Source organism: Siniperca chuatsi, linkage group LG3, assembly GCF_020085105.1.
Source record: "Siniperca chuatsi isolate FFG_IHB_CAS linkage group LG3, ASM2008510v1, whole genome shotgun sequence".
NCBI lineage: Eukaryota > Metazoa > Chordata > Actinopteri > Centrarchiformes > Sinipercidae > Siniperca > Siniperca chuatsi.
The window spans coordinates 20,302,345-20,319,705 of record NC_058044.1 but is presented as its reverse complement, the minus strand read 5'-3'; the positions used below and the strand labels follow the sequence as shown (position 1 = coordinate 20,319,705).

The 17,361-nt window shown below is 40.5% G+C and overlaps 1 protein-coding gene across 1 annotated transcript in view; it reads left to right on the top strand.

The window, feature by feature from the left end:
• The window catches only part of ube2o (ubiquitin-conjugating enzyme E2O), a 42,731-nt gene that overhangs the window by 10,353 nt on the left and 15,017 nt on the right, over positions 1 to 17,361 (top strand). Inside the window, exons 2-11 of the mRNA XM_044190484.1 lie at positions 10,658 to 10,717; positions 11,176 to 11,286; positions 11,753 to 11,850; positions 12,014 to 12,077; positions 12,801 to 12,944; positions 13,450 to 13,559; positions 13,860 to 14,010; positions 14,350 to 14,407; positions 15,866 to 16,034; positions 17,127 to 17,282. Coding sequence (XP_044046419.1) covers positions 10,658 to 10,717; positions 11,176 to 11,286; positions 11,753 to 11,850; positions 12,014 to 12,077; positions 12,801 to 12,944; positions 13,450 to 13,559; positions 13,860 to 14,010; positions 14,350 to 14,407; positions 15,866 to 16,034; positions 17,127 to 17,282 — 1,121 coding nt within the window. The remainder of the gene's footprint in view (positions 1 to 10,657; positions 10,718 to 11,175; positions 11,287 to 11,752; positions 11,851 to 12,013; positions 12,078 to 12,800; positions 12,945 to 13,449; positions 13,560 to 13,859; positions 14,011 to 14,349; positions 14,408 to 15,865; positions 16,035 to 17,126; positions 17,283 to 17,361) is intronic.

The following is a 17,361-nucleotide window of genomic DNA, read 5'->3' as shown; positions in this document are numbered from 1 at the left end:
GAACTGCTGAGACCCCCAAAAGTATTGTAAGGTAACTCCTGGTATGCATGGTGATGCAGCAAGCCTTCTCTGCTGTGCTGTTAATTAAGGCTCTGAGAAGGTGCAGAGGGGTCGAGGTTAGCTCTGACGCCCTGACCATGGGCTCCTCCATGGAAGCAGCAGCTTTTGTGACTGTGGGTCTGGAGCGAGTGGAGCAGGTGGAGTGGGAGGAGGAGGCTTGTGTGGTAATGATGATGGCTGGGAGGGTGCAGCAGGACTGACTGCTGCTGCTGACTGTACTGCAGAGAGAAAAAGTGAGGGGGGGTGGAACAGTAAAGTGGATGGAAAAGATGTGGGGGAAGCAACTTGGAAAAACAAGTATTGAATACCAATTAAAAATGTCACCTGGGTCTCAAAACCATAAGGGGAAAGTGAAATAAATTTAAATAAAAAATCTTGACTGGAAGGGAGGTAATAAGACAGGCAGGCAGTTTGGTACCAGATGGCTGTTATGGTAATGTGCTGGCTTTTAGTCTTGAAATGTTAAGGTCCCACCTTCTGCTCTCTGAGCCATTTTAAATTCCCAGCCTCTTCTGACGTGCTGTCTTAGGATGAGAATGTAGTTTTGCTGCTCTGCCTCTTACAATGCCAAGTTAGCAGCAGCATAGTGCTAAAGCTGCACTTTTCCTCAATACTGCTGCCATCAGATTGCTGTGAAATTCTTCTTGGCTGCTCGCGGCTCCATGACCTCACTGTCACAAAAACAGTGACATTTTGTAGCCTATTTTTATACTGTAATCATTCAGTTGCAACTGACATAGGAAGTCATGGACAGTTGATTTTAGTTGGTTGCATGAATGTTTTTTTTATTAGACTAGAAAAAATATTCAGTAATAAAACCCATTGATTTTAATGCTTTATGAAGTGAAGAGGGAGACTCCTGAGGTTTTATTGCTTTTATCTTTGCCTTTTATTGTGCTGATAGTGTTTGTTTTTGTTTTTGAGACACCATGTGCTCAGCTAGTCAGATTGTAACAGCAGCCACAGTCAGTCAGTCATTTAGGGAAGCTTTCTGTACAGCTCATTGGAACAGAAAGAAGGGGCTGATGTATGTGTATACAGTATATAGTGTGTATAGGATGGCTGTGGCAGGTTTCTTGACAGCTGTAGTAGCAGTAGGGTTATATGTATTGTTGTATGACCCCCTCTGTTCTGTAACTTTAACATGGAAAGGCATGATGTCATCCATCAGCCATCAATCTCTTTGGCACTTTTGCGCTGGAGGTAAATCTTTGTGTGAACTACAACAATTCAACATAACGTTTTTGCTCTTGTAACAGTGAAATGGTCTTGAATGGCACTTCACATTGTTTGAAAAAAAATATCATAATATGTCATTCTAAGGTTGTCTACTGGTAATGAATGGGAGACTGTAAAAATCCATTAAAATACAAGGGGTGGGAAGAGCGAGAGCACTGCAGGTGCTGGATGCTCTGACCGCAGGGTGACTCCCATCTGTCAGTCTGGCCCTGCCCACTGCCCTTATCCATCGAACTACAGAAGTTTGGTCACACCCCCACTGACCCTACAGAATAGAAACATTACTTTCCTAAAAGGATTGGCTGCTGAATTACGTTCAAGTCACTTCACCACACAGACTTCCTTCAGCTCCCATCCATCCTCCACTCATAATCACAGAAATTAATTTTTATTTCTATCAAGGCCTTGGCTCTCTTTACCAAGCACTTGGAAAGAGATCATCTTAATGCTAAATGCTTTGAAGACACAAGGCCAAAATCATTTTTTTCGAATGGTAGCATTATTGATTCATTGGTGTTTGCCTAAAAGAAGTATCAGCTTTTGTAAAAATAAATAAATAAATAAATACATTTTGGTGGGTTTGTGTCACTGGGTCCACTTGATCTTTTGACTCCCATCCCACATGGATAAGAAAAGTATTTCTAGGAATAAGCAATGGGCATTAAAGCATATTTCAGTAAAAGAAAAATCACAGCAGAACTGTATCATTAGCCTGTATCCTGTAGCTCTTCATCTCCACTAATATATTCTCACTATGAGTAGCTTATAAATGAGCAAACAGTTTGTGGTTTCTGGTTTGAAGTGGCCTTCAGCGGTGTGCAGTGGCTACAGCATTTCTCTACTGAGCAGACTGATCACATTAGCTATTTCTATTTATTTAGTTTACACACACTAATTAACTTAGCACCTAAGCCATTTATTCTGTCTGATTCAATCTGCACACTTTCCTCTTTCCATTAATCACATTGCCTGTATGCCTTTGTTAACCTTCCACATTACAAAAGTCAAAAACAGTCACCCTTAGATATTTTAAAGTTCTGCTCCAAATTTGCCGCATTAACAGCCTCAGATGAGGGTATGACTGTTGATATGCGTCCTTCAGCATTGTTTGCTCAGGAGCCGTCTGCAGGTGCTGGAGGTAGGCTGGCAGACGGTGGTGTAATCTGGGACATGAGGCTGTTGCCAAGGCCCACCCAACAGTGCTTTGGAGTGCAGAGCCTTAATTATGGTTTTGAGCAGGTGCCAGGCAAGCGCAGGAACACACACAAACAAGTGAACACTGAAGCTCCATGAGAGGGACTAGGCCTGAGGTTTTGTCATCAGCCATTGAGGTTTTTTGTTTGCTTCCTCTAAAAACAAGAAAAGCAGCTCCAGTGCTGCATCGCTACTGTTTTATCATATCTGATGGAAGGCTTCAAGCTCAGAAATGTGTCAGTCTTGACGGCGAATGCATGCAGTCCTCCTCATGTAGTGCACTGAAATTAATCACACAATTGCTATCTAGATTGAATTGTGTGAGAAAGTCGGCTAGCAATAAAACGGAAACTGAAACTCATCTTTGTTTGCTGATCCTCAGCACTTTGGAGACAGGTGTCTTGCCTTTTTGGTATTTGCAGTCTACTTTTCATGTTCTTTGCAACTTCCTTTTATACACACAGCCATACAAACAGTACAATACAAACTGTTGTTTTCACACGGGCAACTCTCCTAACAACAGACTTAAATTGTGTTGGATTTTAAGATATGAGCAGTCTTGTGGTTGTGGTACTACTGATTATTGGTCGCTGGTTATTTTTAGGCAGTGGAGTTTCTGCTGTGTTGGTTGGTTGTTCATGTCGTACAAATCCAAGCCTGCCAATAAATTCCCACTTGTACCACTTCTAATTACAGAGGATGATGTCAGCAGCTTGTATTTACAGTAAATCTGATATCACAGGGACACAACATGCCCCCTCCCTCGCTCCATCTCCCCTCCCCCTGCCTCGCTGCCTCCCTTGTCTTCCTCCCCCAGCCAGCTCCACCTTTTCCTCCATCCCATCTTCTCCATCTCCTCTATTTTCTCCTCAACCCTTCTTGTATTTCTTTCTTACCCTCCCTCATCTTTTCTCACCCTCCCCCACTCTTTCCTCCTCTCCTAACCCATCCTCTTAACCTCCTCCTCCCCCCATGTTCACCTCCTTCCTCTCCTCCGTCAGTGTCCCAGCAGACCAGTGTGTTGGAGAATGTTGACGTAATGTGGTAATGTGGTGCTGACTGGATGGCTGTCCAGCTCCTGCTCTGAGATAATGGATCTCATTTGATCCTCTTTCTCTGCATAGACCACACACACGGGGGGTTAGACAGACTCTGAAGTGACTTGCCTCGCTGCTGGAGCCTGCATCCATCCCACCACCCCTCTTTCCTCTCGTCTCTTCTTTTTCTCTCTCTCCCTCCCTCATCTTCTCATCCTCCCTTTTTCCTCTGCAGTATTGGCCCTGCCCAGTGGGGAGACTGTCTACTCTCCCTCTCTCTCTCTACCCTTCTCACCCCCTTTCTATCTCACTATCTGCTGTGTTTGCTGTGCTCTCGTCTATTTCTGGCTCTTGCTTTTCTTGTTTCCTCACTCTTTCTGTCTCTCTCCTGGGATCCGTCTCGATCTCCCACTTGTTGGGCTGGCTGCTGTCTCCTCTGTGCCTCGTTCACTGCTCATCTTCATTTTCTTCTCGTCACACCCCGTCTACCTCTCCTTGCACCCTCCTCCCCTTCGCCATCTTCTCCATTCGTTTTTCCAACTTTTTCCATCTATTTCTTCATCTCCGCGATTGACTCTCGAGTATTCTTCGTCCCATCCCTAATCTGCTACTCCCTGCCTTCATCTTCGATTTCTCTGTGCATTTATCTCCCCTTTTCTCTGACATTTCATATTCTGCTTGTTTATGCTTAGTGCCTTCCTCCCTTTTCTGTGTCTTTTTTTTTCTTGCTTTCTCCATTGGTGCTTTTTCGTTTAATCTCTGAAACTACACACTAAGGAGAATGCTCTATAATAGATACTGTGTGCTATTAGTCGTCTTGTCATTCCCTTGTGATCTCTGTGGGTAAAAGGCCCTGTACCTGATTTCTTTTTAATAGAGCTTTGCACCCTTCCTGTGTGTCCCAATCAATAGCCTTCAGTCAGACAGCATTGTCCTGAGGCAGTGAGGAGACGGTATCAGGGTGTGAGGATTGATTGATGAATCGGTTGTTTATCGCCATATCAACCAAGTTGCGAGGACTTGTCATTGTTATGTTTTTATTTGGTTTTTTGTCTCATCCCATTTAAGGGATGCAATGCACCTATATCTCATTATATTTTGGGTAAAATTCACATGCAAATGTAGTATGAAAAGACTATCAGGCATGTTTTTTTTTTTGTTTTTGTTTTTTTAATTATCATCATCAAAATAGTCATAAAGATCTCCATCCTTGCTAAGTCATTGTCTGGTTTGATGACCTCACGCTCCATTTTGTTTGAGCATCAGGTTCGCCAATGAGTAAGCTGTGACAGAGCAGTTCTCCTGACCAATAAGAGAGCAGTAGGTAGGTGCTCTAACATGCCAAACCAATGCACACTAGCTTGAGAGGTTTGTGAATGAGTAATGAAGTGGCAGGACGGTATTTAGACATATTGTTTTGAATGTGTGGAGCAAGTGGTTAGAGGAATTTCTATTGACGTTTTGATAATTTTAACTTTTTAAAGCCTCCTTTCAAGACTGCAGGGGAGTGCTTGATACTCAAGATAGATGTAGGGTGGAGAATCGCTTTAAGTTACCTCCTGTCCCTATCGGGTGGGCTTAAAAAAGCTCTGCAGGGTGCTTGTTTAAAGGTGTGCTCAGACCTGATTTTGTCTGGTGAAATTTACTTTGGTGGTGTGGCAAAAAGCAGACGAGACACGAAGTAGCGTGGGTAGGGTTGTAAGCATAAACTGCTAACAGCAGTCAACAAAGTTGCAAATTATACATTTTCTTATCACATACTTTACTGTCATTACCTCTGTCTCTGTCCAAGCAGTGTCCGTCCTCTGCTGCTTGTATTATTTCACCATGTAGTTATAAACAGATATAAACAATCAGTATTTCCTGAATGAGAGGTCAATCCCACCCCCTCTCTCAAACTGGCTGGACATCAGAGAGTCCCATGATTTTCTGTGTCTAAATTCAATTAGATTGAATTCTGTTCAAAACTAAATAGGCGGGGCAATTCACAGCCGGAAGCAAATACATCACCTCTCCCTTTTTTCAGGGCTGAATGTGGGGGAGTATTGTTGAACAGAAGGCTAATGTCACTGTACATTTATCATTCCCATTAGTGCATGAAGTGGTTACCTCATGTCCCTTGCCAGCATAGTTTGGATCAACTTCAACATGAGCAGAGGTCTAATCAACCAGAATAAGTGAAAACACCTGTGGGTGGCCAGGGCCTTTAAAAGGCTGCATGATAGTACTCTTCATTGTACTGTAAAACTACAAATCCATAAATATTATTATAAATAAAACCAGTACATAGTTTTATCAAGTTTTTTCCATAAAAACATCACAAAAACCATCAAAAACAATGTTGAAATAATTGCAAGAGAGAAAAATTTAAATTGGAAGATATTGCCTACAAAAAACAGTAACTAACCAGTAACAGTAACTAGATTATCCACTGGTTGCCTATATACTATTCAGAAATAGTAGCTGAAAAACACATAACCCCCGGTAAAATGTCAATTTCTGTTTTAATTACTTTTTCGTATTGATTAAAAAAACAAGATATAACGTGTAAATTAGTGAGCTTTTGAGGTGCTGAGCTAGGCTAGCTGTTTCCCCCGGCTAGCTAAACTATCCCGCTGCCGGCTTCTGCTACATATTTACAGTACAGACATGAAAGTAATATCGATCATTCTCATCAAAAAAGAACGGGAATATTTCCTAAAATATTTCTTTGAGCTCCATGCAGAATCCACAAGGCTCAACAGAGTTAAGGGTGTGGATCCAGAAGGCCTCTCCTAAACTCCCCAAAACTCTAATGATGTAGCAGAACCATGATTTGCCTGAGGCTGAAGTGCAGGATGTAGCGCTGTATGATGACTGCACCTTCATTATCACAGATTGATTGTTTAACAGTATCTGTGGGTGGAATTTCATATATAAGATATACGTAGAGTTCATGTAGGTGTGTGTGGAGAGAAATATAGTATGTGCACTGAAAGAAACCACTTGTGTTTATTTGACTTCTCTTGCGTTCTGCGGATCAGATGGCTTGTTAGTATAGAGGTAAAGCTGAATGACGAGAAAACCTGGTATAGAAAACTGTCAGAGTGGAGAACAGGCGTGGCCTCGAGCTGCAGTCTTCGGCAGTGTCTCTTTCCCCCCCTTCTTCCTCCTCCTTGTACTGCACCCGAATAGTGACTTGTGTTAATTAGGCCGGGAAGTCAAAGCAAATACTGTCCTCTATCGATTCCTGTAATCAATCTGGCCCTTTCTACCTTATCAGCCTGGATGGAGAGACAGCCAAGGTTGTCTTCTATCTCAGAGCCAGGTGCCACACACAAATAGAGACGCACACACACACATCCATTCCTGCACATGAACATGCCCATGTATTTTTCTTTTGTTGTCTGACTGCTCTGTGTCCACGACCACATTCCCGCCTCTCTTCTCATCATCACCACACGAGCCATAGCAACAGTCAGCTGCTTTGTTGTAACCTAGCTGGTCTAGATTTCTGATAATTTTTTTGCGATACGTGTTTGCGTTTATGCTCTCATCTCAGGGAAATACCTCCCTATAATGAAACAAACTGTGATAAAAGGTGAAAAATTTTGCTGTTTTTCTCCCAGCTTTATATCACTATGATCGGTGAGATAGCACTACCCTCCCTCCTCTCTCTCTTGTCTCTTCCTGGAGAGTAATCACTCCCCCGGCAGGGACATGCTGCTCTGTAGCAGAATTTACATGAGATAGTTGCAAGGTATCTAACATTAAATTAGAAATACAATTACACTTATGAAGAGTATTGCCAACCAGCCATTTCATACCTCAATATATTCACATACCGGTCATAATTTGTAATAGGAGCAAAGGTCCTGTTGTGGTTTTCAGGAGTCTCGGGCAGATTTGACCTAAAGGTGTTGTGTAGCTGTACCTGCGCTCTCTCACAGTGGGGTAAATTGTGTTTATTTAAACAGTGTTTTTGAACTAGTGAGGAAATCAGTTACTACAGTAGAGCACTGCAGCATGATGCACTGAAAGAATATTAATGAAGAAGAGCTGTGTATGTGCGTCTGTCCAAAAAAAAATGTTTTGTACTTCTGAGCCTCTCTTAGCTAAAAGGTTTAGATGAGGAATGAGACAAGAGTGTGTGTGTGTGTGTGTGTGTGTGTGTGTGTGTGTGTGTGTGTGTGTGTGTGCGCGCGCATGCGCGCGCGCGTGCGTGCGTACTCTAACTCCCAGCAGCAGAGACATGAGGAGCAGACAGGCTGCTGTTTTAATAGATTACAAGGGAACATGGCGACCCATCGATTGTATCCCCTCCACACACACACACACACAATGGCTCTTCCTCTCCCAGAATTCAGTGGTGTACACACAGTGAGACAGGTCAGAAGCACTGTCAAGGACCCAGGAGTGTGTGTGTGTGTAAGTGACTGTGCACCCTGGCGCTTGTACTTCTCTCCTTAGGAGGATGTTTAGACGTCATAAAAATAATATGAACATATTGACAGGTTTCATTGTTGGATATGACTTAAAGGGGAATTCTGGTGTTTACGTTTGGTTCGACTCAGAGACAGGGATATTTATGGAAAAATTTAAGTTCATTTTAAAAGCTTTAGGAGGCTCATGCTTATTGCCCTCATATACAGTACATTATCGATGCATACGATGTTGTACCGGTGCAGTGTTTCCCGAATCTCTACAGTGGAGATGTACAAGTTCATAATTAGCATCACCCATAGTCAGAATGGCCACAATTATGAAAATAAGACTCAGGTTAAAAATACAGGAATTTTCCTTCAAGTCAAGAGTAGGATTTGATATTTTGGTTGATATTTGAAAACAAAATAATGGAAAGTGAATTGATTGTCCTCTCAAGTATAGTAAGAATACTCCCTTTTTTATGTACTGAAGAGTGTGCTCATACATGGATGTGACAGCACAGTTATAATTTATTATAACAGCCCCCCTTAACATGCGGCAGTCGTCCATGTTTTTAATTTCTTCACTCTCTTTACTCCTAATTACATCCTCTCCTCTGCCTCCATCTGTCTCTACCCAAACTCGGAGGCTCTGGCCGGCGGTTCGTTGCCACTTAGCTGTGTACAACCAAGCTGTTTCTGCCACACAGACCTGTGGTGGCTTAATTCAGATCAGCAAATATAACGTACACATGTATTAACTGATCTGGCATTTTGTCTGTTTGGTGATGCTTTCTGTAAGTCAGTAGCTTAAAGTGGTAATCCACAATTTTCAGTTTAACAGTATCTGTAGATGAAGTTTCAGTTTCTGCAGGTGGTGGTGTTTTTGTCTGTTCAGCTGTGGAGGGTACTGTTGCTTATGCCAGTTTCTTTGTCTCACAAACTAATGCCATTAAACACATCTCTCTCTGTGAGGCACAATGTTTGAATAACAATAACTTGTGTTATATTTGTTGACAATAGAGTATAAAAAAACCGTAGACATACTTTATACAGTAAATACAGTAAATGGTAAACTGATTATTTCTCAAAATTATTTATTATAGTTGGACATCTTCAGCCCCAAAAGTAACATTCACTTCTTTGAATTTGACTTGAGAAAACTAGGTATAAACATCACACTGTCAAGAGATTAGAAAAAGACAAAAGGTAAATAAGAGCTAAGGTGCCAATATTCATCATATAGTCAGTATGTAATTCTTAATTTCCCCTACACTATAGAAAAGTCAAAGAATTAAGAAAAAAACTCACTACACGTAACAAAACACTACATTTCTCTACAGTGAAACCACACAACTATGTCCTACATCAAGCATGAACCTTCTTTGAATCTATGGTAGATTCACTCCCCTGCAGTCTTGTTAAACATGCTATAAACGTAATTTAGCATGATCCGTGGCTTTACTTCTTTTTAGTAAAGGACAGTGCTGAGAGTCAACTAGTCTTTCACTTGCATTTGACCTATTTTATTTATATATATATATATATATATATATATATATATATATATATATATATATATATATATATATATATATATATATATATATATATATATATATATATATATATATATATAAAATGCAAAGTCACTATGCCACTATGCTTACACTAAGCTGCTAATAAAGTCACTGCATTCATCAATCTGGCTAATACAAGGGGGGAAACGGTTCATCTCAGATGGTTCGCTAACATCTTAGATTCTGTTCATGTTAACATTGATAACATTACAAAGCAATCTATCACAGAGTGTTAATGTTTACCTGGGGATTATTGCGACGGAGGATGAAATGATCATTTCCCAGAGTTGTAAAATCCTGTCTCATAGTTACAAACCACTGTTCAGTGTTTTGCTATCCGATTAGCCTCCATGGATATATTACTCAAACTGGCCTTTCTAGATCATTTTTAATTGTGTCACTGGTGCCTGAAGCAACATGGCCCCACCAACACCAAAACGTTTTTTGAATGCAGGGCTGTTTTCGCTCTGAATAGCCGTTAATAGGCATAGTGACACAGCAAAACTTTGCCCACAGGAACACGGTATCCCTCTGGGATGTGAGCTTGCGCCAAGTTTAGCCCAGCAACTCCTGTTTTCTGCCCTCTGTCTCTCTGAGCAATACTGTTTTGGCTTCATCTGTCCATCAAACTGTCGGTTCTGTAAGTTGTAAGCCATATCGTTTCACAGATCCTATTTTTATGTCAATGTGCTGATTAATAATTGATGATGAAAACATGTTTGCTGACTCCTTCAGTGCTCATCACACTGCTGGACTCTCACACTAGAGGCTCATGCTGGCCGACTCTGTGAAATGTGTCTCTCTGTTTGGATGGCAAAATCATTGTATCTGCTCTCAGGGGGCGTTACAGCTCTGCTGACTGTGCATGTTGCAGTATTCATGGCTGTGAGCGGGGACACGACATGGGTGTGACAAATCAGTAATGTTGTCATGGTCTAAGTGTGAATGTGATTGATTTGTAGTTGGTTAATTTTGAAATTCCTCTCTGGGGTTCATCGCAGGGTCATTGATGTGAAGAGTTCTCTGCAGTAACAGTTATCATAAGAAAATGCTGATCCTGGCAGCAGCTTCTGTTGGTGTAAGATGAGGTCACCCCGCTGTGTTAGCCACCATTTTCTAAACTTGTTTGCTCTTTCTTTTCCAGCTGAAACTTGAAGATCGATCTATTGTCATTAGAGACATCGTGCGACGAAACAATTCTAATGTAAGTGGAGTCCTTGTTCTTTGTCTGTAACTCTCTTTTCACTTCACCTCTCTCATTCTGTCTTATTTCTACCTTTTTTTCCCCAAGTCTCTCTCTCTCTTATTGTCAGTCATGTCACTGTTCACGGCTCTGTTCCATTTGTTGCTTCAGACATGACTGGAATATTATTGCAGGTTCGACACTTACAAAGGACTAAGAGGAGACTTTTTGTGTTAATGCAGTGCAACAACTCCAAATCTGAATATAAATACAACATTAAACGTTGATTAGATTTTCTTTTGGATGAAATTCAAGTGTCGTCTTGTTTACATACCATCAAACCAGTGATGCTTGTGGACCTCAGGAAAGTTAAAAAGCTCACAAGCAATACAAGTGTTTCTGTTGATGAAGAGGATACAGTAGCAGTGATGATAATTGATATGAAGATATATTCTGAACTTGTATTTGTTGCATTACAGGACAACCAGTGTGGTATTGTGACCAACATTGACATCGAGTGTGCAGTGAAACTAGTGGGAACAAACTGTGTTCTGTATCCAGTTAACAGCAAAGACCTGCAGCACATCTGGGTAAGAAAGTAGCATTTTACTGAAGGTCCTTAATACTCGTACGCAGGATCCTCAATGACATTTCCTGAAAAGAACTATGTGACTTGGAACTAAGTAATGTATTTGCTCCAGGACAATTTCCCAGGAAATAACACACTTGAAAATAAAGCATTATCAAGTTTATTTCTCAGATGTTACAACCAATACTTTTAATTACTAATAATTACTAATTACTCGCATTTAGCAATAATAAATAATATCAAATGTGATTTTAAAAAAATGTCTGTGGAGTTTTTTTATACTCTGTGATTAAGATACTAAAAATAACAATAATTTAGCACTTAAATCGGTACCAGATGATTCAGTCGTCGTTGCTAATATGGTCGGTCTAGAGAAATGGCAGTGTAGTGGCATTGGTAAACCTCTGCAACTTTCAGTAATATTTGTAAAATTGATGGTTTTCCTGTTGTCATTGTTTTCTTTCCAGTCTTTTATGTACGGCGACTACATCGCTTACGACTTCTGGCTGGGGAAAGTGTACGACCTGACTAATCACATCATCCTCAAGCTCTCCAATGGAGCTAGGTAGTGTGTGTGTGTGTGTGTGTGTGTGTGTGTGTGTGTGTGTGTGAGATTTATACAGCATGTACTGTGACCATGTCAGAGTGTCTTCATGCTGGCACACATTCATCGTTGCCAAATCCAGTGAATGTCAACTGGTCGTCTCTCTCTCTTTGCCTCCCTCCAGGTGCTCCATGAGTGTGGAGGACGGTGCCAAGCTTTACGACGTCTGTCCACATGTCAGTGATTCGGTATGTAGCCACAATTTGTAATATCCATCCTCTGTTTCTGAGTCATGTAATTGGACATTTACATGTGTGTAGGTCTAAGAACACAAGAGGAAGTATTGTAAGCGTTTGCCCCTTTCTAGGAAACAATTATTTAGAACTTTGACATTATTTCTACTTTGCATTTCAGACTGTAGTTTAACTTTCAGAAATGTTCAATTTCTCTTCAACTTGAATAACTATTAGAAATAACTGAAGGGTGGGGGGGGACTAAAAAGTGCACTGTGTTTAGACCTATAGATGAGTTGTATTGTATTTTAATAGCTTTTCCCGCAGAAGGTTTTCATGTTTGCATTTTTTAAACATTAATGTGCAGAAAATGTAAATTTATTGCAAAATTCAAATTTGATATGCTGCATTGCTATTAACATAGGCAAATATTTGTTATAAGATATACTTTTAATGCCCCCGTAGGGAAATTTGTTCTCGACTCCGTCCTGCAGTTCCACAGAAGATAAAATCATACATACTGCATAGTAAAAAAAAAAACTTCAACGACACATAGCTTCCATGTATGTTTACACATACATACCTTCTGACAATGGCGACATATTGCACAACCCCCATTCAACTGACTTTCATTTATTTGCATTCTCGTCTTGGCTCTGACAGCTCATAAATTATCATTTATTTACATTCTCATTTCTTTAGTCATATTGTCTCCTTGTTCATGTGTTTGTATTTCAGGGGCTGTTCTTCGACGAGGCGTATGGTTTCTACCCAGGCCAGGTCCTGATTGGTCCTGCCAAAGTCTTCTCTAATGTACAGTGGCTGTCAGGGGTCAAACCTGTCCTCAGCAGGAAGTGCAAGTTCCGGGTGGTGGTAGAAGAGGTGAGACGATCATGACGACCCTTTGTTTTAACACGCTTAACACCTGTCTTCTTTTTCACTGCAGCATCCTTTGAGTGAGAGGAAACAACCCATTTCGGGGTTTTCGGTCATTATATCTGCAGCACTTGGTTGCACAGTTTGGATAACTCATTCCCTTCTGCATTATACAAAGAAATGCTCTTTTTGTTTTAGTAGCAGAAACAGAAGACTTGTATCACTACAGTGATCGTATAATCAGTAACTGATGAAGCGCTGAGTGAAATGCATCGCTCTTATCAGTGTTAATAAAAGTCCTTGATTGTATTTTATGTGCTGAGTGTGTGGTCGCCAACACAAACACCAGCACCTCCAGCTCTGCAATTCACGCTGTGCACAAAAGCTTTTTCCTTTTTAATGACAAAGTATATGACTCCAAAGTATTGGAGTCATATACTTGAATAAATTGGGGTTTATGTGTAATTGTGTATCTTAAATGGTCTCATTGGTGTCATCGTGCTTTCCTCAGGTAAAAGTGGTAGAACTGAAGGTGACGTGGATCACCAAGAGCTACTCTCCCAAAGGTTCTGACAGCGTCTATCCTCCTCCCTCCACCATCACACAGGAAAATCTCTGCAGGTCAGTCGAAATATTCATCCACATGTCCTCACACAGATTTATGTATGCCTAATCGTTTGTAAATCATTGCTTAAAGTGTATTTAATTCTGTTATCTTACAGCTTTAAGAATTTAAATAAATAACTAAGTTCCACAAGGCGTTCATTGGTAACATTTTTAGGGACATCTTAGCTGTCTTCTTAGAGATTAGTTTTCAGTCCATGTGTGCAAGAACTGAGGTCACAAGAAATACAGAATAATTAAAACTGATACTGTATCGTGATGCCCGCGGGGTAATGTTACTGTGCTGGTTGGGTTTAGGGTGAGGCGTCTGGGATACTATGACCACACCCAGAGACAGCTGGGAGAGAGGGCCCTATATGTTTTCCCTGCTAAGGGGGACGCCACGCGCATCACCTGTGAAGGACCTGAGGGTGCCCCTGTCCTGCCCGAAGACCCCATGGCCAGAAAGGTTTGGATAAAATGATATTTTTATATCTCAGAGTATGGATTTAATTATGCTCTCTTACGGTATATGAAGAACTTGTTACCTGTTGTAAAAATGTAGGTCGATACAGCCTGTTATCCCCTCAGGAGCATATTAAAACTTAAAATCACCTGTTTTACACAAGAAGTTAATGAAGAGGAGATGATCACGGTGCCGGGTTTATTTTAAGAAAGTTGTCCTTGATTGTTGGAAACAGCTTGGTATCACAGAGACTGTCAGTACTTGTAAACTGCGAGGTATTTTTTGATCATCTTCAAACTCTGTGTGTGTGTGTGTGTGTGTGTGTGTGTGTCCCTCCTGCAGTTGAAAAGGATGTTTAAGAAGGATTCGGGGAAGAAGACGGAGAATGCCGATGCACAAGGTGCCAAACAACGCTCTGTAGAGAAAATGCAGTATTCAGTGGAAAATGCAGCATACACACATACACACACTTCTGCTCCCTGATGTCGGTGTTGCTTCTATCATGAGCTCAGCAAGAGTCAAATGTTGAAGAATTTCACTCACCTAAAAATAGACCTGTGCGAAAGGGAAATCAAACATTAATTTCAATCCAATACTTCAGTTAATCTATTCATTTATCAGTCAGGTTGCATAAGTAACAAAACATGAGTTTGTTAAAGTTGTGTAGTTTGTGTTTCATAAGGTTATGTTCTGTTGAAGGGCCTCACTTAATTTTGCCTCTGTTTCATTAACATGTTTGTTAATAAATACACTTGCTCCTGCCTACTGACTGGATCAGCTGGACTCGTTGTCCAGTGCCAAGCAACATCTTCTGCCCTTCACATTAGAAATGCATTAGATATGTTTTGAGAATGCGTTTTTTGATTGGTACTCACTGTGTTGACATAAATAATGTTGCTGAAAATGCTTTCCTATAGCTTGCATCACATAAACAAAAACAAAAGAGTACTGGTAAGTGAAAGATAAAATGATACATGGATTAATTAATCATTGGTAACAGGATATTTTAACTGTTAAAAATGTATTTGTTCATTATACAGGTGTGCCCACACCATACACTACTTCATTTAATTCTGTTATATTTGCTATTAGTGTTCCGTTTTTGACAATTTTATTTTTCAACTGTAAAATGTCCCGCTTTGTACATTTCTTGGTCATAACTCTTTAATATCCAAATTTAAGGGATCTTTATCATAAACAGATATTGGCCAATATATTGTTATCGGATTCTTTTAACGTATTTGCCTCAAAAATCCAGTATTGGTTGGTTAGTTAAAGCAGATTTTTGAGAAAGCTTGATCTTGTAAATCTGTCTGGTCCAACTAATCTGTCTAGTCTCTATGAATGCTGCTGCAGAGGTCATCGCACTTAATCATTAGTCAAAAACATGATCATTTCCTGTTTCTGCAAGCAATCAGTCCAAGCTACTGTTACCACTAGAAGTGAGAGCAAGTGCAGATAAATTGGGGTTTTAAATCAACGTTAAATGTGAAACGATAAGCATAATAAAGATTGCATAAATATATTTTCTCCCTTTCACTCACACACACACACTCATAGCGCTTAATCATTTATTATTGTCAGAAAAGTGAGCATTATTTTCTGCTTACATCCTCCCTAAAGTAGCTGAGAACTAAGTATCTCCGTGCAAAGCAGAGTCAGAATGATTTAAAGTTCCTGTGAGACATGAGGCAGTCCTTTCCACAAGCTCAGAGGGAACAAACTAATTGGAAACTGTGCTGAAGTGTAACACACTTCTGCATGATTTTGTGTAAAAAGTATAAACCATTTCATCTTCTGTTTTTCAAAGATCATCCATACCTTTTTTAAATTGCTTTTCTCTTTTATCTCTCACCAGGCGAGCACAAATCAGAGCAGACAGACTCGTCTCATCCCAACAACAACAACAACGGGCCTGTGGTTCCCATCCAGAACCCTCCGGACCCCCAGAACACCAACGACACCTCTGCTGAGCATGGGGAGCAGGATGCTGACGATGAGGCTGCAGAAGACACTGACGATACCAGGTCTGTTAACAATTAGTTAGTCGGTCTTTGTTTTAAAATGTCATTGATGTGGAATTATTCAGCCTGTTGTAATTTACCTACCCAGATTAGCTCATGCAGTTTAAATCTACCGATGTTAGTATCTCATTGTTGATTTTGCTTGGTTGAGTTTGTTCTGCATTATTAATGAAGCTGAGCCACTTGTTGTCAATGAAATCAATTTCGTGTGTGTGTGTGTGTGATGGAGAGAGAGGGAGATATTAGACAGATGGTCACACACACACTTTAATTAGGGTAATGTTTAATTACACTTTTTTACTCCTGAAATATGGGGTATAGTTAAACAGGACAATTGTCCCCTCAAATATAAGTGATCAAGGTTTTGTCAGTTTGGCAACCCGAAGGCTGATGCTTGGCCTTCCTTTTGTAAAAGTTACAGTCGGGCCTGTTGTGACCGCAGAGCTGAATCATCATCTTTCAAACATGGCCTCAGCAAAATGTTAACCTTAAAAGCTTCATAAATGTAGTATCTATAGCAGCACTATTGCACTGGATTTCATTAGATTTTAAAACATTTGTTATTGTGTCTATAGTTGCTCCTGTAGGTCTTTATTCAGACTGTTGTTCTAAAATATACTCTAGTGCTGCTAAAAGATGTCGTAAACTTCAGATAGTTATACATTACATACATACATTAAGCCCAGTTGTTTTTTTTTTTGTCGTACTGTAAATTAAAGCTTTAACAATTAGTTGATTGACAGAAAACTAATCTGCTACAATTTTAATAAAAGCTTAATTGTTGAGGTCATTTTTTTTTCATCAAAACTGACAAAAATCCTCTGGTTTCAGCTTCTCAAAGGTGAATATTTGCACGTTTTCTTAGACATCTATGATTTAAAATGGAGTATTTAGGGTTTTGGACTGTTGGTTGGACAGAACAAGTAATTTGAAGATGTCACTGGCTCTGGGAAATGTTGAGGGGCTTCTTTCAGTATTTTCTGACTTTTTTTGATAGACCAATCTATAGGACGAAAACTATACATGTACAGTTTGTGTGATTAGATGAGATGTTGTCTGTGAATAATTAACCTGTGACTATAACCCTGGTTGCAGCTCTCTGACGTCATCGGCCAGCTCCACAGCCTCTTCTCAGAGCGGCGGTCTGGGAACCAACCGGAAGAAGAGCATCCCGCTCTCCATCCGCAACCTGAAGAGGAAGCATAAGAAGAAGAGGACCAAGTTTTCCCGCGAGTTCAAGCCTGGAGACCGGTGGGTTAACAGCGTGCGCGGGGGGGCGGGGGTAACACACCAGTATACAAAATTCCAGTATTTTTGTCTTTTTCCTTCT